This window comes from Lepisosteus oculatus, chromosome 29 (genome assembly GCF_040954835.1).
Source record: "Lepisosteus oculatus isolate fLepOcu1 chromosome 29, fLepOcu1.hap2, whole genome shotgun sequence".
Classification (NCBI taxonomy): Eukaryota; Metazoa; Chordata; class Actinopteri; order Semionotiformes; family Lepisosteidae; genus Lepisosteus; species Lepisosteus oculatus.
In genome coordinates this window covers 5,059,854-5,086,071 of record NC_090724.1, presented here as the reverse complement: position 1 = coordinate 5,086,071, position 26,218 = coordinate 5,059,854, and the positions used below count along the sequence as shown (strand labels likewise).

General features: G+C 43.6%; 3 protein-coding genes across 4 annotated transcripts; 2 read left to right on the top strand and 1 right to left on the bottom strand.

Annotated features, from left to right (window-relative positions):
* Positions 1-1,543: 1,543 nt before the first annotated feature.
* LOC102694836 (serine/threonine-protein kinase NIM1) lies at positions 1,544-9,958 on the bottom strand. 2 transcript variants are annotated; one of them, XM_069186039.1, is made up of 4 exons: positions 9,099-9,958; positions 4,215-4,547; positions 3,570-3,838; positions 1,544-3,313 (listed from the first exon to the last, which is right to left on the bottom strand). In XM_069186039.1, the coding sequence occupies exons 1-4, from the start codon at positions 9,283-9,285 to the stop codon at positions 2,561-2,563; spliced, it is 1,542 nt and encodes a 513-aa protein (XP_069042140.1). In that variant the 5' UTR covers positions 9,286-9,958; the 3' UTR covers positions 1,544-2,560. The 2 variants fall into 2 exon arrangements, with proteins under 2 accessions (XP_069042140.1, XP_069042141.1); XM_069186040.1 differs by lacking the exon at positions 9,099-9,958 and adding an exon at positions 5,567-9,087.
* Positions 9,959-10,016: 58 nt separating this feature from the next.
* On the top strand, positions 10,017-11,781 carry pole4 (polymerase (DNA-directed), epsilon 4, accessory subunit). Its single transcript, XM_006639981.3, has 4 exons — positions 10,017-10,368; positions 10,786-10,870; positions 11,047-11,088; positions 11,385-11,781. The coding sequence occupies exons 1-4, from the start codon at positions 10,111-10,113 to the stop codon at positions 11,396-11,398; spliced, it is 399 nt and encodes a 132-aa protein (XP_006640044.2). The 5' UTR covers positions 10,017-10,110; the 3' UTR covers positions 11,399-11,781.
* Positions 11,782-21,536: 9,755 nt separating this feature from the next.
* On the top strand, positions 21,537-25,925 carry ccl44 (chemokine (C-C motif) ligand 44). The gene is made up of 4 exons (XM_015365762.2): positions 21,537-22,067; positions 23,965-24,094; positions 24,463-24,610; positions 25,486-25,925. The coding sequence occupies exons 1-4, from the start codon at positions 22,007-22,009 to the stop codon at positions 25,492-25,494; spliced, it is 348 nt and encodes a 115-aa protein (XP_015221248.2). The 5' UTR covers positions 21,537-22,006; the 3' UTR covers positions 25,495-25,925.
* The last annotated feature ends 293 nt before the right edge of the window (positions 25,926-26,218 follow it).

The following is a 26,218-nucleotide window of genomic DNA, read 5'->3' as shown; positions in this document are numbered from 1 at the left end:
CCTTAGGGTAAGGGCTGACCTTTAAAACAAAGATTCGGCTTTGACGCTTAGAAATTATTGCCCAATGCTACTCATATAATCGGTTTTGTATAATTACGCTTTAATTTAGAAAAAATGGCTAAAACTTTATGATTAGCTGATCTGACTTTTCTAAGCCGCTTAACTGCCTCAGGAGCTTTTCAGCACCACAGCGCTGTTTGCGTGGCGTGGGGGGGCTGCTGTTGCACTGCCCTCTGCTGGCGAAAGGTCAGATGATCTTAATTCCTTGAGAACATTTTTTAAAGCGGTGGATCTCGTCTCGTCTCGTCATCTTTCCTGGATTTCATTCCAACTGACCTCCATATCCATCCATTCCAACCGTTTTATCCACCTATTCCCGGCAAGCAAAAGGCTCAAGGTGGAATCCATCCCGGATAGAACCAGTGTCCACTGCAGGGCAAACACACAAGCACAGACGGGCCCACTCTCACTAGGCCCACTTTTCCCAGAAGCCAATTAACCTGCCAATAAGGCTTTGGAAGTTGGAGAAAACCCATGCAAACATGGGGAGGACATACAAGCTCCACACAGATAGTGTCACAGGCCTGGAATTGAACCTGGAGCCCCAGAGCTGCAAGGCAGCAGTACTAACCACTGGGTCACTGTGCCACCCTGAACCACTGCTAATTGATTATTTTTACATCAGCCTGCCTGCTTAGACATTTGTTTTCCTTGTTTCTGCAAGCTTCCAAAAATAGCCTACTAATAATTCACATCATTTGAAACTCAAGCATACAGATCTTTAAGTAATTGCTTCACCACATCCTTACCTTTGGTTCTGATGAAACACCTCCTGATGGCTGATCAATTTGTGATGAACAGACACAGGTGGGAATGTGTCAGCCCACAACCAGTATCCGCCTTCCTTCGTCGACACCACACCTGCATGAGGGGAGCCCTGCAACTCAGAAAGCGATCCGGAAGCGATATCAATGACCATTCTCATGAACCCCGTCCGGAGCTGAAAGGAAGTTTAAAGAATGCCAGGCTGTAGATGATTAAGATCTCAGCTGGAGCAAAAACCCAGACAGACTATTCCCCCTAGGGCCCGGATCGGGAACTATCCTACAGCACAGGAGGAGCTCACTCATCTCCAGAGTGTCTCTATATAAAGATACCCATGATGTTTAAAGGTACACAGTTAAAATATACTTGTACCATTATCAGACAAACAATTGCTTACCCCAAATCAAAAAACAGTTTCTGATTTGTCCAAATATTTGTGGTCTATTTAATTCTGTGATCTATAGTCAGGCTGTAGTATAGCTTATTCCACCTTCACTCTGGTTTAATCCAAATGCACGCTTTTCAGCAGGCTGTGGAAAAACCTGATGCCATGCACTCACCTTGTTCCCTCCATCATGTTCCATAAAGCCAGATGAAATTAGAATTTTTAATGCAACATCATTAAAATAAAGAAATCTACAGTACACTATTCACAATAGCACACTGAATGATGCAGGCACGTAGGCACGCAGAAAGACAACAGGAAAGACTTTTGAAGATGGTAACATCCTTTATTCTATAGTTTTGCAAAACTGATTTTGCGTTTTCACAGTATCTTCATCCAGAGTCTATCATTCACAGTACCCAGAAAGATCATTTTAAACACTCACAATCAGAAGCTCGACTTCAGGGATTAATTGGAGAAGAGGATGCGTTTCCTAGTAACATGCTCTTTATATTCACATCATTTTCTAGACAGAGGTTTACAAGACAGGATGATTCAACAAAAAGAGATCCTGCACATTCTGCTAGACAATCGCTTAAACGCATAGGTAGGTAACACAACCAAGCAGTCACTATCAGCTGTGCCAGCTCATCGCAAATAAAACCTGGGATTTATTTTAAATAATATCCAGAAAAATGAGCACCTGCACCTAATCTGTAAGCATGGCATTTTGCTAGCAGATCACAATCAGTTTCTTTTAAACCATCTAGGGTTTTCGAAATGAGACAAACCCACACAAGGGGGCGCCCGCGCCACAGCTGAACACCAGGAGCACCAGTGCGTTCAGCACCACTCGTGCAGACCGCCAGGAGGAGTGTGACATTGAGGATTTTTGCAAATCTGCTTTCCACCCCCAGCACATATTTTAATATATAATATAACATACCATATATTAAATATAACACTAAATGTACAAGTTATAACACTGTTAACAGAGTATATAATACAGCCTGTATAAAATCAGTATCATAAAGAGCTTAAACATGACTGAATTATTTTCAAATAAATTTGCTCATAAGGTTCCCATATTTTGTTTTGTGCTAGTTCTTCTTCCTTAGAGCTTTGTCTCCTTTCAGCTCTAGCCCAGATCACCCCCGCTCTGAGGAGTAACTCATGGGCAAGCCTGGTCCCTTCCATTCACATCTCCTTTCCCAGAAGTCAGGATGCCTTCTTAAGCAGTCGACCGCTATGTGACGCCTTTGGCTTACTGGGAACGTCTCGCACACGTCCTTGTGCTCCTCACCTCCCGGCCTCTTGATCCAGCCCGCCTGGCCGGAGTGGCGATTTCTCCTACAGGAGGATGCAGACGGCCGAGGGGTCGTGTCTCTCTGTGGCCGTGTTCCGCGCCCATCGCCTGGCGGGCTGGAACTCCTCCGAGCTCATGGCGGCGTAGCCCACGGCATCCACGGACCGCCGCTTCTGGACGCGGTGCAGGAGGATGCGGTAGATGCCGGTGATGGGGCTCCGCGAGCCGCCGCAGGCGTTGTTCTGGAGATGGACCTCCGTGATGCCCAGGTCCCTCAGGGCGCGCTTGACCTCCTGCTCCTCGGGTCTCAGGGGCTGGGCCTCGGCCAGGTGGGAAGGGGTGGCGTGGAAGGAGGCGTAGGGCTGGGGGAACTCGACGCCGCGGAGCCAGGCGCTGCCCATGATCTGGGCGATGGACGAGCGGTCGGCGGGCACAGGCCGGAGGATGGCCTTGATGACCTGCTGGCAGGGCTCGGAGACGTAGGAGGGGATGCCGTACGAGCCCTGCAGGATGCAACGCTTCAGCCGGCCCAAGTTCTCAGCGTAGAAGGGCATGGAGGCCGTGACCATGAAGTAGAGGAGGATGCCCAGTGCCCAGATGTCCACGTGCCGCCCCGTGTAACCCTTCTCCTTGAAGAGCTCGGGCGCGGCGTAGGGGGGCGAGCCACAGAACGTGTTGAGGATCTCATTAGGGCCGCTAATCGTGCTGAAGCCAAAGTCCCCAATCTTGATACAGTAACTGGTTGTGTAGAAAACGTTCTCCGCTTTCAGGTCCCTGTGGATAATGTTGTTGTCATGCTGAAAAAAGAAATGGCAGCGCTATTGGCAAAGGATAAGGTAATGATAAATTAGCCACTGCTTGTTTGCTCATGGAATAAGGAGAGGAAGAAATAATGGATGAGGATCAGGAAGAGAGGAATGTAAATTGCACTCCGACATTCTAATAAGGACTAGTAGAACATGAGCCTTGCTTAGCTCGCACAAAATAAGGTGCGCTGATAAACAAAGTGCTGCACTAGAGCTGTATCATGAACAGAAGAAGCTTCTGTCTCACCATGTGCTGGACGGCAGAGACGATCTGTGCGAACACAAGCTTGCTCTCCAGTTCGGACAGGCGCCCCCTGGTGCTGATTCGGGAGAAGAGCTCCCCTCCGCTGGCATACTCCATCACGAGGTGCAGCCTCTTCAAGGTCTCCAGCACCTCGTAGAGCCGGACGACGTTGGGGTGGGACAGTCTCTCCATGCAGGCGATCTCAGACACAAAGAGACTTTGGCACTTCTTGTCCAGCTTGGTCTTGTCCATGATCTTGATAGCAACTCTTTCTAAAGGACAGGGGTAAGAGGGAGAGGGAATCAATAGCTGTTTCCATCCATTCATCCATCCATCCATCCATCCATCCATTTTCAAACCACTTCATCCGGTTCAGGTTAGAGGGGGAGCAAAAATCGGGGTACACCCTTGAAATACCAGTCTATCGATGTGCCACACACACTCACACCAGGGCTAATTTACCCCAGCAAGCAATGGGCACAAGACAGGGTACACGCTGGACGAGACGCCAGTCCATCGCAGCACCACACACACTTACATCAGGGCCAGTCTTCCCAGAATCCAATTAACCCACCGGCATGTCTTTGGGCTGTGGGAGGAAACGTCAGGTTTGTAGGCCCAGTAAGCCCAGTGTTTTGCCCACCTTACCTTTGGTCAGCGCGTGGATTCCCAGCTTGACGTGGGAGAAGTTCCCGGTGCCGATTTCCCCGCGCAGCTCGTAGAAGCCGATCCGCCGCCCGAGCACGAGCTCGTTCACGACCCGCTCGTTGTGGGACATGTCGTAGACGACCTTCTCAAGCTGAGTGCGCCTCACTGGCTGCGCCTCCGGCTGGGGCCCCGCCTTGGGGGCGACGGCAACGGCGTGCTGCTCCTTCCCCACCTCCTCCTGCTCCAGCTGCCTGGGCCAGCGCCCTTCCGCGCGCCTCCACAGCGGAGAAACATCCCTGCACCTGGGCTGCACCCCGTCCCTGGCCTTGCTCCCTGAGCCACGGAGAAGAGCGTTACACCACAAGCAAACTCCCTCACTGGCTCTGCATGGTAGTAAACCCTGATAACAAGAGGCATGTCTTTACCCAAAGGGTGGTGGGAGAATGGAACAGGCTACCCAATTGTGTTATTGAAGCCGAAACCCTAGTTTCTTTCAAGAAACGGCTGGGTGTGATCCGGGGATCAATGCGTTACTACCAAACAAGCTCAAGTGGTTGAATGGCCTCCTCTCATTTGTAATTATTCTTATGTTCTTTCAGGCAAAACAAATCTGAAAAAAAATACTTGAATCTGCATGGTTTTATAACCTGTTGATCCGCTTAGTAAACATGTACACTGCTCTTAACATAAAATAAGTTTCGAGACACAACCTTTTGCCAGAAGGTAAAGTGTGTGGGACTTTTTTTTTTTGCTAAAGGGGAGACGTGGGCCAGATTGGCTCTGACAAAACATTTGGATAAACAAAGGGATGTTAAATGTCAGTAAATCAGAGTTAAGTTACCACGCATTCGCAGTATTTCTGTCGCACTTTCGTTTACTTTGACAAATCGTGTCACGGAACATTAAACTAGACTCTCAACTTAACTAGTCTGAATGTCCAATAATAACGGTATCAAAGTCCCATCCACATTTCAGTCTCAGTGGAATGTCTCACAACAAACAGTTCCTGGAGACATTTGTTAAGTCACTGTCTTCAGTCCAGTCAGCCAATTTTTTTTTGAGTATTAACGTGTTGCAGTGCACCACCACCCAAAACAAGTTATATAGTATTCATATGGATATCACTGAGGGCAGAACGAGAGAAACACAAATGCACAAGTAAAACAAAGAAAATTATACACTTTCACAAATATTAACATGCAGTATTACTATAGAAATGGCAAAAATATTAATGTTTGCCAATGCTTTGGAATTCCAGTACAACAACATTACAGGCTTTGACAATTGCATGAGCAGTGTATTAAAAGAGCAGCACCACTTCATCTCTGAGCACAGATCAGAGCCATACTCACAGAGGATCTTTCCCTTCACACTCCTCCCACTCTTTCTCCTGCTCAGATTTTGGTAGCTGGGGATCATTTTAGCCCGCCCTGTCCCTCTTCAGGTTCTTTACCCTCACACTTCGTACTCTGAGAAGTATTACACCAGACTCTTGAGCTTGCTGTCCAGATCACTGCAGGTCTCCCGTCCCAGGGCTTCTCCGGAGGAGATTTCACTGCTGGCAAGCCATCCTCAACAGACCGCTTCCCACTCCTCTCCTGCACCCGTCAGCGATGGCTCCCGAGGTCCTGCAAAGAGCTCTGCTGCAGGGCTGGAACCCAGAAAGCACTCGCAGGGAAATTTATTGGAACCGGACAGTGCTGCTCGCCTGGGTATCTAAGGTTGTGCCTCTCCAGCCAATCTGCTGTAGTACACATTAAGCGCCTGGGATCCTGCAATTTCAATCCATGTAATCCCCTTGGCAGACTGCATTCAGACAGGCTCAGCTGCAAGGAAGTGGCAGTTTCAGTGTTCAGACTGCAACCTCTGTCAAAATTACAGGTGCAGCCATGAGATTAACCTGGCGTCTTGCTTCAACTCAAAGACACTCAACTGGGTCGCCACTGCCCCCCCGGCCTCCCCCCCGCTCCTTCACAGGGGTGGAGGTGGTGCTCTCAGCGGTAGAACACTTTACAGCAAAAAAAAAACATGCTGCAGATGATTGTGTATGGGTCTGCTCTACGCAACCCAGTTTGCACTGTGTGTTTCCTGGTTAACCTTTCATTATCAATTCATTCCATCTCCTTGGATCTTCAGGTCCTGTAGGCATGAGTGGCCACTGGATTTGATGCGACTCCCCAGGTTTTTTTTTGCTGGCAGACTTGCTTGGGCAGCTTCACGAGTGCCACCCAAAACAGGAAGGTTTTTGACCCGTGCCGAAAAACACACATTTTAAGACAGCCCATGAGCCAGCAACGAGATGACACACATTGACCTGTGTGTATCGGAGGATGCCACAGGGTTACAATAAACGCAACCGATTACAATTTTCAGCCACGAATAAAACTGTCTAAGATGTGCATAAAACTCGGATCACAGCTACAACAGTGGTGATGTATCGTTGTTGTATTAAAGCTGTGGTACCTTGACGTCTATCAGGAAACGGCAGCATTATTTGGTTCAATTAGCTACTCGCAGACAAATGAGCGAGACAGACCTAATGCCTTTTTCTCATTTCTAGATTTGCACGGGCTAAAGGCAGGAACAAGCCAGGCAGCCCATCTGGTGCCAACCAAGACTGAAAATGAAATATATCACCTGCAGTAATGGACAACACACCATGCTCATTATTTGTCATGTGCATGTGCAGTTCCTTTTGTATTTAATACTGGTTTTCCCCATGAAGGTCCACACTGTAACCAATGCTACTGGCATTTAATATGTGCAGATCAGACAGCAGCTTTCCACTGATTAACAGGCTTTCCCTTTCAGCAGACTCGACACTCTTCGCTGAGATTATGTCAGATGTCCAGGGAGGAATTTATATAGGTGACCTTCCCAGTATCAGCGGATTTGAGTCATTCCGAGCCCACCACACAGACTGAATTAAAAAAAAAGGCAGGCATGTCGTGGAAAATGCTATAGTACAGGCATTTTTTTCCGTCCGACTACTTGGTCTTGCACGTAACTGGTCAACATTCCTGATGTTCAGAAGCAGACCGCACAGACAGACACTGTGCAAGTCTGAACATGCAATACTCAGGAGACTCAAGGTAAAGAAAGCACTTCTGTTGTGGCTCTGTGTAACTGGCATAGAAGTGGTTAAACTACAATCCCCTGCAATTCTGTTAAGAGGTTGTGCTTGAATGTGAATTACAAAAAGACAGAGAGAGAGCAGGACTGATAATTAACTGAGTGGGTGGATTTATTGTAAGATGTGTGCAACAAACTCAGCTAATACAATCTTTACTAATCTCTTTGCCACAGTGTACACAGCTGCCTGAAATGACTCCGGTATGCAGATCATCCTGAGAACTGGAGCATTTGAAAAAATAAGTTATCAACCAAATATTAAAAAACTGCTATTTCTCCTGAAATGTCCAGATCACGTTTACACAGCTTGAGAAACTTCAGCCTCACAAATCGTTTAAAAAAAGTAACGCATCATTTTTCTTTTGCTCAAAGACCAATTGGGAGTACAGGAGCAAGCCCATTTGCTTCTTTCTTGTGGCAGTGGTGTGGTGGCCCTGGGTTCGATTCCAGCCAGAAGCTGCTGTCTAGAGGCAGTCTGCATGTGAGGATGGAACAGAGAAACACTGTTGCAGCAGGGTGGTCCAGTTTCCCCCCATCTTATAAATGCAGAATGAAATGTTTGACCGGCTAGGCTAAATTGCCTTCCTGGGACTTCTCCTCCATAGTGAAAATATCTGGTCTCTGACCTCATTACTCATAATCGTGTATGGAACCACATTTGTATCTCACTTTTCTCATTCCTTCGTGGGTTAATGGAACGAGACAGACAGACTTTTCCCGAGATGCCTTACTTACCAAATCTGCATCTTGTACAATATTTCTATCAAGCTTCTCCTGCACCACCTTGGTCTTTCACTCTATGTTTTGAGGGAATTTGTCCCTCAAGTCCTCAGCCTGGTTGGCTTTGTTGGCGAGGATAAATGGAAGTTATTAACTGGCGTTCGGGAGGGATAACAAGTCAGTCTCACACAGCTCTGCCTAATCACCATCACCACCAATCTAGCGAAATAAATTCACTCTGTCTGAATTGGGCTCGAGTCTCCTCGTCCTGTGGCCAGGAGGCTGCCCATTAACCAAGCAGGTTAAACCAAACCTGTCTCATCAAGTTTTCCAAGTATTCAACCCTCAAATGTTGTTGTCCCTAGTGAACTCCTGGTTGTGACTGGCTTTCTCACTATAGTCAATGTAACTACAACTGATCCCCTGCATCAGATCCCAGCAGAGGCCTTATTTCAGGAATCAAGTGGACCACAGAGTTCCTGTCCTTTCACCGTGCTGACTAATTTTATTTCTTTCCATTGCAGCTGATGACATTGTACGTCAGGATTAGAGACTTGTAATAAGCCCAAGGAAATGAAAGCAAGCTGAGGTCGATAGCCAATAAGTATCTGAGACGTGAAACCACAGGGAAGTCGTTGAGACATTTTTGGTATGAAATAGAATATTACACGTTAACGCCCTCTGATTTGATTATTAGTTATTTTAACTCAAGATAGCGAAACAGATCTACATGATGGTATCCTATTGTGGATAGCAGTCTAGCAGTTGTCAGCTGTGTTGTCAAACAGAATAATCATACAATTCCACAGTCAGTTGCATAAAATAATAGTCAAAGTAATAAAGAAATATTCAACGCTCGTCTTGTAAGTTACACAGGAAACAATTGATTCAATCAATTCATTAAGAGCTCAAGTGGAATAAAAACCAGCTGAACCTATAGCCTCAAAGACCAAGAGCGATTGCCTGCTTCACAGTGGAAATGAAACGGTGCAAAAGCGCAGCAGTCACACATTTATTAAAGACGTTCCTTACCTGTTCGCTGCGGGTCTTTCATTTCTGTTCGCACAGTCGCTGCAGCGAGTAAAATGAGCTTTGCTTTATGGGCAATCAATGCTATAAAGAGCAACACTAAAGCCTTGTGGTTTTCACTACCTCTACTTAATCCGATTAGCAGCATGTGCGTAATAATAACCTTTATCCGAGTACTAAGGCTGAGCATAAAAAGAACAGCATCCAACCCGTGCGATACTTCAAATTTCCACTGGGAACCAAAATCCTTCTCTTTTGATGAGGGAGAAAGACACCACTTTAAATATAAGAACTAAGCAAAGATCTTGCACGATGGGTTTCTCGGAGTGGATGAGAGAAGGAAGAGCAATTCAAGAGTTTTAGGATTTCCACCTTTAAATTCCGTTTTGTTTAAAGTGCTTTCAAAAATTATATGAATAACCATTTCTTCTTATCTGGGTCAAAGGGGTTAAACACCTATAGCAGCACAATTCAAATAGTCCATGCAGTGGAAGTTTGTAAATATGCAGAGGAAGTGAATTATCGCCTTCACGAATTGTTCTTAAGTCCACCAAGACAGTGCGCTCTTATGTTTTTTTTTCGTGATTTATGACTTTTGCAGTAAAATATCAAAGTGAATCTCAGAAGTCCCTTTTTAATACTTCATTTATTGTGAACTTAAAATATTACAGGACAATACAAGTTTTTTTTTTTTCATTTAAATGCTTTGAGCTGGCTCAGAGATTAGAACTTCTTTAAATGAACACTATTCTCTCAGTCCTCCTCCGGGATTAGTGTATGGACAGGGGATAGGTGCGGAAAACTACAGTCTCACGTGTCCTACGTAGAGCGTACGTCAGGCGGGGCTTTCCCTGGCGGGAGAGGGAAAGGCGTAACTCCGCATTCGCAAACACTTACGCTGTATTCGTAAGGCACTCTCCACGCTCAGGCCGGGGGCTTGCGCGACATCTGCGTAGTTTGCGGCACTTTCACCTCGAGTCGCGGGGGGTTCTGCTGTAGTTCCCGGGCAGTGAGGATGGCGGCGGCGGCGGCCGTCGCGGTGTCGGCAGCCCCTGCCGAATCAGAGCCGGACCGGAGTGGTGCTGAGGAGGAGGCCCGAGAAGGCGTCCCGGAGGAGGAGGACGGCGGCGGCCAGCCGGCTGGGAACGGAGGCGCCGCGGCGCAGACCCGCCTGGCCAAGCTGCCGCTGTCCCGGATCAAGGCGCTGATGAAGGCTGACCCAGACGTCACGCTGGCGAGCCAGGAGTCCGTGTTCATCATCGCCAAAGCGACGGTAAGCTGGCATCGCATGGCTCAAACGTTAAAAGCGCACCTCGCCGTATAGTTACAATGTAGTGGCGATAACCGTACACGTCCCTGTCTTCGCACTGGAGAATGATGTGGCTCCGCAATAGGCCGAGGAGTAAATTGACTCATGTCAGGTGGGTCTCATTTAGTTGGCATTTTCAGCCTTCAGCTCCTCAGCCTTGATACAAGCTGAGCGTGGGCAGAAAGCTGATGTCCCTGTGATTAGAGTCTAACGAGGACACTTCAGCGGCTGGCGTGTGGATCAAATCCTTTGCAAAGTTGGTACCGGCGCTTTTTAATGCCAGACGCTTGAAAAAAAAAAGAAACATTGAGATGTGCCCCGTAGTGCAGCTGGGGCCTTTTTTTTCCTCGGCTGACGAATCGGCGTTGTCTTTCGTGACAGGAGCTGTTCGTGGAAATGATAGCGAGAGACGCGCTCGTTTACGCCCAGCAGGGCAAGAGAAAAACCTTGCAGAGGAAAGACCTGGGTGAGAACGCATTCCGCCTCTTCTGAATGTCCACTCTGGTGTACAACTATCAGAGCGGTAACCCCAATAAAACTGCTGTATGCAGGAGCAGGATATCTTGCCATTCAAGGAATACTCGGGTCACACCCTGCTTGTAAGTTGTGAATCTTAACTCTTATTTTGTTTTAATCCCCCAGATAATGCCATTGAAGCAATAGATGAGTTTGCCTTCCTTGAAGGTATGTTGTTTTTTTCTTCCTTGAAATATGCATGCTATGACCTGCCATGGACAACCTGTACGAAAATTGTTTAGATCAAGGAACTAAAAATAAATAAATGTGATTTTTCCAATCCAAAAATGTATTTGGTAAATGTCTCTATGTTCTATTCCTGTTTAGGATTTAAGTTTTATTTTATTGGTAATGTCTAACATAAAAGACTTGTGATCAGTAATTTGTAGCGTTTGAATTCGCTGCCAGTGTAGTTCTTGTTCATCATCAACTCTCCTCTTGTGCCTCTCCTGTATATTTTTCAGGCACTTTAGACTGAAGTGTATCCTCAGCAGATGTCATCTACCAACATTTCAAGAACCAGAAAATATAAGTGAATTGGAAGGAGTATAAAGAATGTATAACATAAGCTTCTACAGTTCATTCCTGGTCACTGGACTTGTGTATGTCAGGAAAATACTGTCAGTGAGGTAATACATCACACGACTAAGCTCAAAAAGATGGTAAAAGACTTGTCTGGTATTCATTTTGAAAAGTCAGTGAACATTGATCAATAATATAATATATTAAACAACTGTTACTCCCTATGAAAGATACTCTTAAATAAGTCACTTGCATTTTGCTGTAGGATGTACTTTATACTGTAAATATTTTCAACATTTCTGTAAATGTAAGTTTCTAATAAATGTATTTTCCACATGACTGCATCCCCATTATTAAATTACATTTGTGCATCCTTGTTCATGAAGATGTAATTTTGGGTTTGAATTTTTATGACAAAATGAAATTCGGAAAGTATTTAAAAACGATTGGAATTCAAACACATTCTGACTGAATTCCAGGAAGATGTCTTTCTGAAATACAAGAAAGACCACGAAGGCTGATAACCACACCACCCTCTGACAGATTAATGTGATCAGAGAGAAAGAATCAGCCAGTTCTGTTCTAGCAGTTTTGGTTTCCCGGATCACTATTTATTTGTAGAAGCAAATGCATACTTGACAACGGGCTAAGTACTGCAAATTGAGTATTTGAGCCCATTTAAATTTCCAAGCCAACCTTAAAACTTTTGGGAGGCCTGCAGACTAACAATAAGTGGCATCAACAGGCTGTGCTAGCAGAAGACATGCCTTTTGGAACTCGCTGGTAGCATGCCTGCCTGCTTGTATTAGCAATGCCCTGTACAGTATGTTCCTGTAATGTGCCCTCATGAGTATTCTCCACTTAGAATGGGGTCTTTTACATGTGTGTAAACTCCTCCGTTCTTCACCATTATTGCACACAGAGAGGACCTTACAGAGACGGGCCTTCTGGAAATGAAGGGTGCCTAGCAAAGGTTTGGTCTTCCCGTCTTCATCCTTTCAGTTCTTCCTTTAATGTACAGGAAGTAGAAGATGTCAGGATGGGGTGTTTGCAAACTCTTCTGCTTGCCGTCTTTATCCAGACTGCTCTGTCTCGGGGCACAGACGGGGACTGGCTAGAATTCGGGAGGTGGCGGTCTTTCAGGTGGCCAAAATGAGTGCTTCCCGAAGGTACTTCGGTAAATTAGTGCAGCCGGAGGTACTGCTGTCCTTGGAGCTTCCTGCACTCCGGCCTCTGCTTGGAATCGGTGTCACCTTGGGGTCAGGGTCTGGGCATTCCTACGGCTCTCCTCTTTTCCCTCCGGAATTCTCTGACCTGCAAAGGAAGGAATGTTGTAAGACAGCCTTTCAACTTAGATGGATAAGACGGAGAGTACAACACGATCAGATGGATTTCTGCGCTTGAGAGCTTTGGCAAGCAACATACAAAAATACTGAACTAGCATGCTTTCCCTTGGGCAAAAAAAAACTTAATCCACTGCCCACTGTTTCAGCCAATCCTAAACCAGCAGGAAGTGTGGGGAGCTGTCAGTCACAAGCACACCCCAGAAATGGACAGTACCAGGGATTCATTAGATCAAGCAATATTATGTCATTAGACTATCGCCTTTTGTTAAAGTGATTACAGTTGATGTGTCAGATCATATAAGCGGTTTCAGTGTTAAAGGTCTAAACGTGCTATAAATATGTAATACCCAGTATGGTTAAGTGGCTTAGGCTGGAACATCATGTAGCCTGCGGGTTGATCAAGATAATATCTAGAAACTTGAATGGTTCATTAGATCTTAAATACAATCCAAAAGAAATGTACAAGAAAAATTGAGAAAGAAAGCAATCACAGATGTAAATGCATTACAAATACAGGGTTTTACATACAAAGCACTTAGGTGCTTAAACCCCAGGGGATTTTAATCCCTACACTCACATGCATACAATATGTGCCAAACATGTGTAAACACTGGCCTATGGTGTTTTGGAAATGCTGGAAACCACTGGGAGTAGAATAATGTTCAAATGCTTTCCTCGATGGCTTTTGTCAGCTGAGCTGACATTAACTGCTGAGCTATAGGATTTTACCATTTTAAAAAGCTTACCTTCAGGACCATAGAATGGAGATTTTAATGAACATCTAGAATGAAGCTTACTCAGTTCATTACAATTACTGGTATCAAGGTTCTGAGCCAACTACTTGTACAGCTGTCATTAGCTAGTGAAAGTTAGTTGAACTGGCAAGGGCAGCCTAGCTGAGTGTTAAAGACTGGTGTTCAATGTGCCCTTACTCACCAATTGTGTTACAACGCAAATAGAGCAGAAGTAGAGAATCAGCTGAAAGAAATACACTGATGTTGTGCATAAGGTACAACAACACCATAAACACATTAAACATTTAAACTGGCTTAAAAAAATTCATTTGCTTTAAAGTAAATCCTACTGTTTAAAGATATTAAATTGTGCATTTCTGTGTTTGTGTTTAATTTCAGATGTTTTTTTTATGTAAACCTGACAAGTGTTGAAAAGCAGTAACAGCCCTAATATAAGAGGTAACACTGGGTGGCGCAGTGGCACAGAGATTAACATTGCTTCCCTGCAGTGCTGGGGTACTGGGTTCAATTCCAGACCTGAGGTGCCATCTGCGGAGAGCTTGTATGCCCTCCCCATGTTCCTTTGGATGCTCTGGTTTCCTCCCACAGTCCAAACACATACTGGGAGGTCGATTGGTTACTGAGAAAACTGGCCCTGATGTACAGTATGAGCCCTGCAAAGTCCTGGCATCACTTTCCAGGGTATATCCTACCATGTGGCATTGCTTGCTGGGATAGGTTCCATCTCCACTGTGAGCCTGAACTGGAAGAAGTGGTTAGAAAATGGAAAGATGGACGTTTATGTGATGGCTGTAAGCGGTACACTGGGACTGAAGCTGGAAACAGTTGGACTGGAAGATGATCCATAAATCTTGCCCTACACTTACCAAACTCCATACAGATAGGTGTCTGGTATTGAACCTAGGGCCCCAGTGCTGCAGGGCAGCAATGCTATCCACTGCTCTACTGAGCCACCCCTTATATACTGCATTGTATTATATTATGTTATATTATTGTCTTGCACCAGGTTATCCTTTGGTTAAGCTGGCTATCCATTTGATCCATCTCTCTGCGCATCAGTGCATGTGTTTACTGCCAATATATTATTCTGCGAACTAAAATGTCAAGAAAAGACAAAGTATTAAAGCCAAATTCAACGCAAGGGCACGAATGCACAGCTCCCTATTTTAAGCCTCTTTGTGCTTTCCAACTGAAGCAAGAACAAAAGCTGTCAAATTCTCCTGTGGAGGGACAGAGGATGAGAGAGAATGTCAGCTTGATTACCCTTTTGAGAGCTCTTTGTGCGCAAAGTTGATAGGTCTGCATTATTAGATTAAACACGTTTCATGTATAAATTGTAGAGTTCTTCAAGGAATGGGCTGCAAGCCAACACTGATGTTCCTAATGCAGTTTTGGAGCGCTCCTGCTCCATTGCTAAGCAACGTGATGTTCAGCGCACTTAATTGCCATGCTAGTAATTGCTCTGTAAATTGCAGCTATTCGTTTCTTTAAGCCAAGCTACTGGTGTTTTAAATGCAGCCTCCCTTTGCTCTGCAGTATACTTTTAAAGTGGAGGAACAGACCTTTGCAGGAGGCATGTCTATGATTTCAGCACTTGAAAAGGCTGTACATATTAACGGATGTATTGCCTTTGCCAAAACAATTATTGTACAGCTTAACACTCAATATACAACGCTGAATATAGCTTGCAGTCTGAATATAGCCAGCAGCCATATCACCCTGCAACTCACAACTGGCAACCCACTGAAGCTAAGCAGGTGTGAGCCTGGTCAGTACCTGGATGGGAGACCTCTGGGGAAAAACGAAGGTTGCTGCTGGAAGAGGTGTTAGGGGGGCCAGCAGGGGGCGCTCACCCTGCGGCTCATGTGGGTCCTAATGCCCCAGTGTAGTGACGGGGACACTATACTGTAAACAGGCGCTGTCCTTCGGATGAGATGTAAAACCGAGGTCTTGACTCTCTGTGGTCATTAAAAATCCCAGGGTGTTTCTCGAAAAGAGTAGGGGTGTAACCCCGGCATCCTGGCCAAATTTCCCCATCGGCTGTTATCAATCATGGCCTCCTAACAATCCCCCTCTGTGAATTGGCTTCATTACTCTGCTCTCCTCCCCACTGATAGCTGATGTGTGGTGAGCGTTCTGGCGCACTATGGCTGCCGTCGCATCATCCAGGTGGATGCTGCACATTGGTGGTGGTGGAGGGGAGTCCCCATTACCTGTAAAAGCGCTTTGAGTGGAGTGTCCAGAAAAAGCGCTATATAAGTGTAAGCAATTATTATTATTATTATTATTATTATAATTATTATAGATGCATGTACAACCTGTATTACAGTGGATCACAGACCAAACCTCCAAGACTATCGTGGAGTCTCTCGGAATTACATAGTAATCTCCAGGATAGGAGCAGGAGCAATCTGGAAACATTTGGCAAAGTACCTGGAACACAGGTTATACAAGGAGTTTCCCCGCATCTTAAACAGCATTTCCCTTTCCTATGCGCCAAAATGTTTGCTTTCCAATTTTATATATGACCATTAATAACTTATAATCACGCACAACCTCTCTGTGTCATTCAGTCATTCTTTTAAGACAACTTACTTGTTAAAAGAGGAGGTATCTGGTTTTGTAGAAATGGTTTTCTGGGACATGGAAATGTCTGTGCATCTCTTAAATACACACCAAGAAAGCCTTCTGGTGCCATCCCGAATTACCTCCGATATCAATTTTTATCACAAAAGAATTTCTTACCAAAGAATTCCAGGCATTTTAATATTGTTTAAGGTTTACGTAACCATTGAAAAACTTTGCTGTCTGCTGCAGTCTAATGACATAGACTTTGGGTATTTCCTCTTATTTTTTTCCCCAATGTCTTTAATATTATCTTAAGCTACCAGTTCTTTTAAATATATTATTATACTCCATTCTCCTGTTCATTTTGATGCTTGTTCTGTCTTCTTCTGCTGCCAAACATAGCCAGGCTCATTGGCGCCAGTCTGTCAGAAGTTTAGATCTTAACAGTCTTAAAATGATAAAAGTTAAACTTTCATGACCACGCAATGGGATGCATGTCATTTTTCATAAACAGCTTTATATTCAAAAGATGAGTCATGCCTTGTTCGTAAGCATCATTTATGAATCACTACAACTACGAATTCTGTTGTTTCAAGGATGGCTTGATGTGTCCCTAAGCAATGACATCAGCTTGTCACAAAAATCTTGAACTGGCTTAAAAAGAAATCTAGTTCAGGTCTCCTGCTGCAGGTGATGGTTTAATACTGAAAGACCTTCTCTAAAGCATTTTTACTGATGTAGCCCTGTTGCATCTTCCCACAAAAACCATGCATAATGTTCCCTTTATTTGATTGACTGCCATTGTTTGAGCCCAGAAAAAGCATTTGAAGCCTCTCTCAAACACACTCTTTCAATTATTGATCTGCGTTGGGAACTGTGATTGAGAACCCTGGTGAATGACAAAAACAACTTCAAGAGGGGGATTTGCTCAACTTTTTCCAAACATTAAAAGTAATCATAAAAAAATGTAAATTATAAGCCCTTTATAAGGATGCCAAGAATGGTAAAACCTGTAAAATATTATCCCTCAGCATTTAGGAGATCATAGGCATGAAATGTTGTCTGTACATCGCAAGCCTCTGATCTACTTGCAGAAACCCAGTTCAAAGTTGCAAGAGGGTCAAATAGCAAATAGCAGGAACATCCCAAAGGTCAGTGGAAGTGCTTTTGCAAATTTCATATGAAAAAAACACAGGCTTGATTACAGAATTGTAGAAGATGAAAAGGGATTTTTGTGCCTTTGTGATTACAGTGTCGCGAGACCAATGCCTTCAAAAGAGGTGTAGCTTCATTAATCCATGTATCATCTGGGAATTGACAAGTGTTTTTAAATTCCTGCCAGAAATTCCGTTAGGATCGCAAAAGGATGGTAGGCAGAACAGACAGGATAGAGCAGAGAATAGCAGAGGAGACAGAGACCAAAGAGAAAGGTCTGTCTGCTCAAAGAAGGATTTCTAATGAAGTTAGTAGTTGGCTACAGACAACTGTAGCATGAGAACATCACCATGGAGCAAAGAAGTTTAGGATACACTGTATATAAATGAGCCCTAAACAACAATGCTTCCAAGAGCAATATCTGTATGCACCACAGGGCACTAATTTCACTAGTATGAACCAGAGGGCATTTAGAGCACTACTATGCTACAGTGTAACTTTACCAGTATATCTGGGGCTGTTTGCACCAACAGAATACAGTCTTAGATCAATCTCTATTCAGGCTCAGAGCTTGATCTGCTCTTACACTATACAATACACACATTGTAGTTTGCTCTGTTCTGAAAGTAATTACATCTTCCCTCTCCCTGTATGCCACAGCTGACATGTCTTACTCATGAGCTGATTGTCCAACATGTTCTTTTACAATCCTGAAATGCGAACACAACACAACTCTGGATTTCCTTAGTTACAGTACCTCTGTCCTTAGCAGAAAATCGGAAAATTGGATCCAAAAAAACTCACAGATTTGTGGAAGCCAAATCTGATCTGTTTTGTACAGAGCTTTTTTTTCCTGTGGTCTCTTATTTTTTGCCCCTTCTGTATGTCTGCCCTGTGATGGACAGGCATCCCATCCAGGGTGTATCCTGCCTTGCGCCTCTTGCATGCTGGGATTAGCTCTGGCCCCCCTGCGGCCATGTACTGGAAAGAGCTATTTACTAACTAAATGGATCAATGGAGAAATAACACCCGAATACAGTTTATATCAGTGGATTGTGACAGCTTATATCACCACGGTCCACAAGGGGCAGGCAGCACCAGAGTGATGAGCTCATCTGCCAATGTCCATGTGAAGAGCAAATCCAATGGGCTCTGCTGTGTAAGAAGGCCTGTGCATGAATGAGGTTCATCAGTCTGTTCTTGCACAGCTAAAGGCGTCCAGGTGCAGAAGGACATCCAGTGGCCCTGCAATAGACCGGTGTCCCACCCAGGGTGTATCCTGCCTCGTGCCTGTTGTTTGCCAGGATGGACTCCAGCTACCCATAAATTGGAAGAAGCAGTTAGAAAATGGATGGATGTATTATCCTGTTAATACGCTAAGCCTGTGCTGACATGTCACCCTCTGGCACGACCAGGTGTCACCCATGGGACAGTACTCCCTTACCATGGTCTGTGCATGTGTGCCAGACTTCAGTGCTCATGGTTTTCAAGGTGCAGCTGTTAGAATAAGGCAGCTAACTTCCCTAGCATAACCTACGTGCAAAACAAGCCTGTACAGAGGTTATTTTTTTGTGCAAGCTTAACACGGGTCTCTTAATAACCTCACAAGATATGTGGGAAATGTGTTTGGCAGTCTGAACTGCTTTCAGTCACGAGAAAAGTATGTTTTTGCAGCTGCCATATTGTGACCCACTTTCTTAAAGGATGGATTCTTGCACGCTTTCTCACTCATATGCTTGCTGTTTAAGCTGTTTTGATCTGTCTCAGGTGTATCTGGAGAGCCTGTAAGAGGGCAGATCATGTAACTGACAGGTACAGAAGAAAGTGCTACCCGCAACCAGCTGGGAAAAGCCAAATGTTTGTTTTTAATATAAAAACATCCACACGACTACGGCGCCTTTCCACAATGTCTCTGTTTGGCATCAGGAAGCATTTATTAAATATAGCCCTGTCTAAATCCCCAAGTCGCTTTTTCAAAACATGCCAATCAGTAAAACAAAGAACACTGGCCTTAGGTTTGTGCATCTGTATTGTTTTCTGCATGGCAAATGAACTTATAACTTTGCAACTTTATGCAAAACATTAATATTCTTGTAGAATATAAACATTCACAAAATATGTAAAAATGTTCAAAATGTAAAGCATATATTTACAAGAGAATAACTGACAGGATTTAATAGATTTCATAAGTATTTCATATATAATAAAGCACATCACCATGGATGGCATAAACTGCATGTTTGTAAATTAAAATATATCTCACTACTATTCCACATGGTCATGGAGTGTGATCTCAAGGGGAACATTCCATTGAAGAGGATATGGAGATCAGACACAGTTTAGTTTAGTTTGCTCAAAGTCGAGATTGCTTTTAAATTGGTAGATTTGAGGGTTGCTAAATAATGCATAAAGGTTACCAGGACACAAAGAAAATAACTGCAGAACATGAAATATCATCGGAGTGAGCAATTAGGGATTTGTGGTGTTATCTGAAAACATTTGAAGATTTTGGATTTCTTCCAAACTAGGGCTTTTTGATTAGGTACCGGCATGATTAGACAAGGAAAATCTAATCCTTTAATCGTAAAAGTGCTCAAAGGGTAGCCTCAAAACCATGGAGAGCTTCAAATGCATTTTAATGACCACCTCACTCCCCCCCTCAAACTCAGTTCTGTTCTCAGAGGGTACCCTTCACTGTCACACAAAGCCATTTACATGTCTCTGGACGCAGAACTGGGGTTTCATTCAGTGCCCTGTAACGATACCCTTGTCTGCTTTTTAATTTTATAAGAAAGAGCTAGATATTGAAATCACAATCCACTTAGAGCTGCTCAACACAAGGACTGACGAGCTGATTAGCAGCTACACTTGTCTGTCTCACACAAAAACACAGCAGAGACACTGTCGCTGTTCTCATTTCCATGGGTTGCAGTCAAGAGGCAGTCCAGACACCTGGATGACACAGTCAGGAATTAATATCCTCTCTAATATCCTGAAGACACAGGAGTTCTTTAGATCTTTATAAGTGTGTTGGTTTAGGTATGAATGTCACCCCTGTTACTATAAATTAATGGGATTATTTTTATTATTAAAGTTCTGCTAATTCGTAGTCTAATCATACTGCAAAACTGATTTAGTAAATTCCATGCAATCTGTATGCTTGCATTTTTTTTCCTCCTACTTTGCCATTTTACTGTTATTAATAATATTAATATCCAACATAGTAGAATGGTCCAATTCTACTATGTTCTGCCTAAAACACCCATGGCATACATATCATCACATGACCATCTGTGTGAGGCCAAACACAAAAACAACCCTGCAATTACCTTTATTTTGGGGCTTGGTATTGCATTAAGCATTATCTTAATGCCAACACTGTTGGTTCTGGTCCGTCACAATGCCGCACAATGCCAAGTCCGTCACAATGCCGCACACAGGCACAGAAATGCACACACTTACACCAGGGTCAGTTTTCCCAGAAGCCAATTCACCCGTGTGTCTTTGGACTGTGGGAGGAAACTGGATCACCCGGAGGAAACCCACACAGACACAGCGGGAACCCCAGAACGCAGATAGTACCCCAGGATCAGAATCAAACCCAGGATCCCAGAACCACAAGGCAGCAGTGTTTACCAATGCCCCACCGTGTCGCACATTACATTACATTTTACAGACCCGTTAAAATCTCTTTAAAAAAAACTTTTATCAGATGAAAATGAGACGATGACATCTAATGAGCCAAATTACTGGTCCAATTCAATTACCGCAGCTAACCGAGAGCTCAGCTGGATTGAAAACCAGCAGACTGGAGGTCATGAGCTCCAAGACTGAGAATTTTGGGTTAATGAGACATAATCGCAAACCACATTGGAAGAAAAACAAGGTCTAAGGTCACTCGCACTGCACACAACAGAACAGATCTGGAATAACAGGGAAAACAATTAGATTATACTGTATATATTAGCCCTTGGAGCTGGCAATTATACTGTTAATTGATAGCACTTACACTTCAAATTTAAGGGTCATTAATATCAGATGCTGGAAGCTCCTGATAACTTTAGGCCTTTTGCGAATGCTTAAATACAACTGACTGGCTCCTATTCTATTTCCTAACTTAAGACACAAACCGCCAACGACTGGCAGGACAACCAAAACGGCACTACTTTTCAGAAACGCCTCCTACAAAACCTGCTCTGCCTCAGCACACAATTTCACCAAGGGTGACAGCAACAAGCGAAGCAGGGACAACATCCCAGGACATGTGACGTGAGTGCATTGCAGTGCAGAGAGAAGGAGGCGTTTCAGACGTCTATCAGCAGTGTTTGCTAGTTTTTCTTGAATTTTTTTTTAAAATGCCTGGAGTTATAGACATTCCCTATTAGCTCTCCAATCTGGATCAAAGACTCCCAGGCACAGTAGCGTCTCTACAATTGATGCATACTTGACAAGAAAGTTACTGCAGGGATCCAAAAGCATTTTTTAGTAGGACACACCTCACTAGTGATTGAGCTCCCCTTTGTTTCCTGTGGGCTGCCGTAAAGGTGACTCACTTATTAGGTTCTATAAGAAGCACTTTAGAGCAAGGAGGAGGAACGACAGAGTCTGCAAGGGAAGCAGGGCACGAAACACAGCCAGACAGCAGAAGACCGTCAGCGAGGGACAGGGAGAGAGAGAGAGCGAGAGGCAGAGAAATCAAGGAAAATAAAAACCCACAGAGGACTCATCCTCCCTCCCACCATGTTTCTGCGGACCTCTGCGGCGTTGCTGGTGACCGCCTTCTTCCTCGTGGGTCTGGAAGGTAAGACGAATCTCATCGCTAGGGGCTTTGCTGCTAATGCCATTGTCTCCAGCCTTCCTGCATTCGAAGGGGGCACAGCGTGATTCCGCACAGGAGCCGGGCTGCTCAAGAAAGCAGACGGCTGCCAGGTTTAAAGACGCAGGTAGCAGAGCAGAGCGAAGCTTGGATGCAGTGTGCCCAGACCAAACAGCAACAGGCAGAGCTAGACGTGAAGAAGTAACTTGAAAGGGTGGGCTAATCTGAGAGAAAGAACTGAAAAAGTGAAAGGAGGCAGTATACACAATGAATCTGGATAAGGACATACAGAAAGCAAAATGAAATGGCAACAGAAAACACCTACTGGACCAAAAAAACATTTTCATATATTTCACAAATCATTAAGCTTTATTAAAATATGTCTAGCCGCTGGAAAGTCTGCCAGGGATTGCAGATGACAACCAGGAGTGAATTGCTATATTGCAAAATCAAAGTCACAAAATGAATATTCAATTCTCTGTGGGCACAAAAAAGAAAACATGCCACAGAGAGCCTTAAAGGAAAAGCTCTCGGTGAAAATTGGTGCACATTCACTCTGTGCAATTGATGCTTCGCAACCGAAATTGTTCACCTTCCTCTTCCGAACTGCCAGTCCGGCACTCATCAGCAGTGTCCAGTTTGTAACGAGCAAGTTGGGGAAGATCAGCAGCATGGGTTGTGCTTGATACCTGATAATTTCGACATTAGAGTCAGACACTGCCCATCATATTCCATATTCTGCATCCTAAATGTTTAAATAACATTAATCAAATATTAGATTCCAAGAATTATTCACAGATTTGTTTGCACTATTTAAATAATGAGTACAGTCTTTACAGGGGCCTTTTACTCAAGTGCAATAAAGGGTGTTAATGCTATAGACCTATTTATGCTAATTAGTCATTTAGTATCCATTTTTTCCTGCAGCTATACAGAGTATGTTAGAGACTATGTTTGTACTAGTCTAAGTAAGTCCGATCCTGTATGTTCATAAGCATAGTGTGACAATAATATTAGGAACAAATGTAACATACCGTACACTCTGACAAGTTGCTAGAACTTGGAAAATAAACTCTTGGAAGTAAAATTATCAATACAAGTAATGTGTATTGTAGGTACCTTTCCTTGTTATCGAAATAATATTTTTATGACGGGTTAGGGATAGTTTTGAAACGTTTACAGTTTGACAATAATCATCAGTCTGTTTAACAACCGAGTTTGCATTTATCACTTAAAAGGCTATGTAACTCATGTATTGCATTGATACACCATATGCCTTTGATAGGTTTGAAAATGGACATATTTAGTAAAAATATAATACAAAATTCTGAGGATGCTATGCTGATTGTTGCAATAATAGAATCAAGAGTAGATAATAGCACTACACAAGAGCTTGAGAAACAACAAAGGGTGACACAGGTCTTGACCTGGGGTGCTATCTGTGTGGAGTATGTATGCTCTCCGCATGTTCACATGAGTTTCCTCCGTGTGCTCCGGTTTCCTCCCACAATCTCAAGACATACAGGTGGGAGAATCTGGGAAAACTGGCCCTGGTGTGCGATTTGTGGCCCTGACATGGACTGGCGTCCGGTCCAGGGGTGGATCCTGCTTTGCGCCTGCTGCATGCTGGGATAGGCTCCGGCTGCTCTGCGATCCCATACTGGAAAAAGCTATTTACTAACTAAATTGTCCAACATCCCCATACAGTTTATATCAGTGGATTGTGACAGCTTATATCACCACGGTCCACAAGGGGCAGGCAGCACCAGAGTGATGAGCTCATCTGCCAATGGCCTTGTGAAGAGCAAATCCAATGGGCTCTGCTGTGTAAGAAGGCCTGTGCGTGAATGAGGTTCATCAGCCTGGTCTTTCGCTTGCACAGCTAAAGGCGTCCAGATGCAGAAGGACATCCAGTGCTGTATGCAGTACTCCGGTGGGAAAGTCCGAGCCAAGGACGTGGTGAGGTTCGAGGTCCAGACAGAAGGGCCAGACTGCAGCATACAAGCTATCATGCAAGTATTTGTCTAGTTATAAGAAAGGCTAGAAAGCATGCAGTATGCAGGAGCATCATCGTGCATCATTCATCAATCTCCTTTTTTACACTCTCGACTAACTTTGAGGTCTGCAATAGGGTTGAACGGAAGCCAGGATAGGAACTGAAACCACTGACAGCAAGTCAAACATTACAATTTGTGCAACAAATGACAGAAATGAAAAAAAAAAAACAGACATACCAACAACAAACAAGGAGTAGCCCTTGTGTGCTGGAACTTAGCATCTAACGTTATAAAGTATACTTTAAAAAACTAATTCAATCATGCTCTTCAAGTTTAAACTATGCACCTGCAGAGCTTACTTTGTGCTTTCTGTGTGGCTGCAGACTATACACCAAGCGGGCAGTGAAATGTGCTGACCCCAGAGACCGGAAGGTCAAGAGGTTACTGATGAAGCTGACCCAGAGACAGAGGACCAAGGCACAAAGATCAATGTGGCCGCAGCCACAGGGATATCTCCCACTCATCACCGAGGTACGCAGGCATTGGATGCTTTTTGCCCACTTTTTCATTCCCGAGTAAAACCAATCTACAGTACCTAAACTGTGCTTTCATGAAAATGACATTCAGTTTATTTTGGTTTGATGCATCTATGGTTTCTCCATCTTAATTGGCATCTTCCTACTATAGAGCATGCTTAAGATGCAAAGGAACTGGTAAAGGTTTATTCCATGCTGAAGGGAAAAGACAAGAAACACAATGTTCTGTCTCTTTTCTTTCCAGCTTGGAAAAAAAATGTTACCTGCTCCTTTGCATCTTCGTAATATTATGAATACTGACCACAAATCAGGACAAAATTCTGCTCTCGAGCTTAAGTCCCCACAGACTGTGTCTATAAGGTCATAGTGAAAAGATCCAGATAGACTTGAATCTGAAGAGAAAAGAATTTGATATGGATACTACATCCTGAACACGTTATACATGCTATGTCAATATATGCACTGCCACTTTGCTTAATTCTGCTTTTTCAGAACTATCTGTCTAGCGGTAATTAGCACTTTTCAATTCATAGCAACAGACAGAATTCTGTGAAAATAATATATGCGCAGAATATTTCTAGGACCGAACACAGAAAATGGAAATATGACTGTAATCTCATTACTAGTGAAGGTCATACTTTGATTCTTCTTTACTATACCATTATCTGTGCTCCATTTCTGTAATTGCTTTACTTTTAACACTCATATTTGATATTAAAATTTTAGATCTAACAATTAGAAACGCGTTTCATTATGTCCATCGCAAAACCACATAACTGATGTTGTTCATTATGGAAACAGAAATGTTAACATGCCTCTTTTAAATGGGGTTAATGTTATTTGTAGGTAACAAATATATATTTTTCCCAGGCAAAATAAGGAAAACTTCAGAGAAGAACCCCACCAGAGCACTGACAAGCTTGCATCTTCAGTTTTGGGCTGAACGTATGTGCATTTATTCTATGTACAGTATGTTGGCCTCGGTCTGTCTTGTTGTTTCTTCATTAATGTAGCAGAATCTTTATTACATATACATATTCAATTATCTCAACTGTTGCTGACTATACCAAAGTATTGCTGGTGAAGCTGTATTAAATCGTGACTGAACTATTTTCTATTGAGTATTTGTAAATGCTTGCCTTAGTAGATATAATACAGGGCTCCCAGTTTTACACTGACCAGTTAGGGCTTAAAGAATGCTGTCAAGTTAGAACTAAGGAGAATACTAGAAAAGAATGTATTAGCTATTCCTTTATATTTTTACACATTTTAAGTTGGATTCTTTTTAAATAAATGATTTTGTAACCCTTGCTGACTTTTTATGGTTTGTAAAGACCTCCACTTTAACATCTTTCTGCAATTACAGCCTTATTAAGCCAGGACATAAACATTTTGAAATAGTTTGAAGATCTGTATTTTTCAGAGTATTTCCTAATTCACATGAAATCTTTTGAGATTAAGGTGGAAAACAAGAAAATACTTTAATTGTATGGAAATCCCAAAGTAAAAATGAAGCAATTCAGAATGAACTACTGTCAGAGCAACAGGAATCTGTGCTAATTACAATAATATAAGTGATCTGTTTCTGATTTTAAGAACTGCA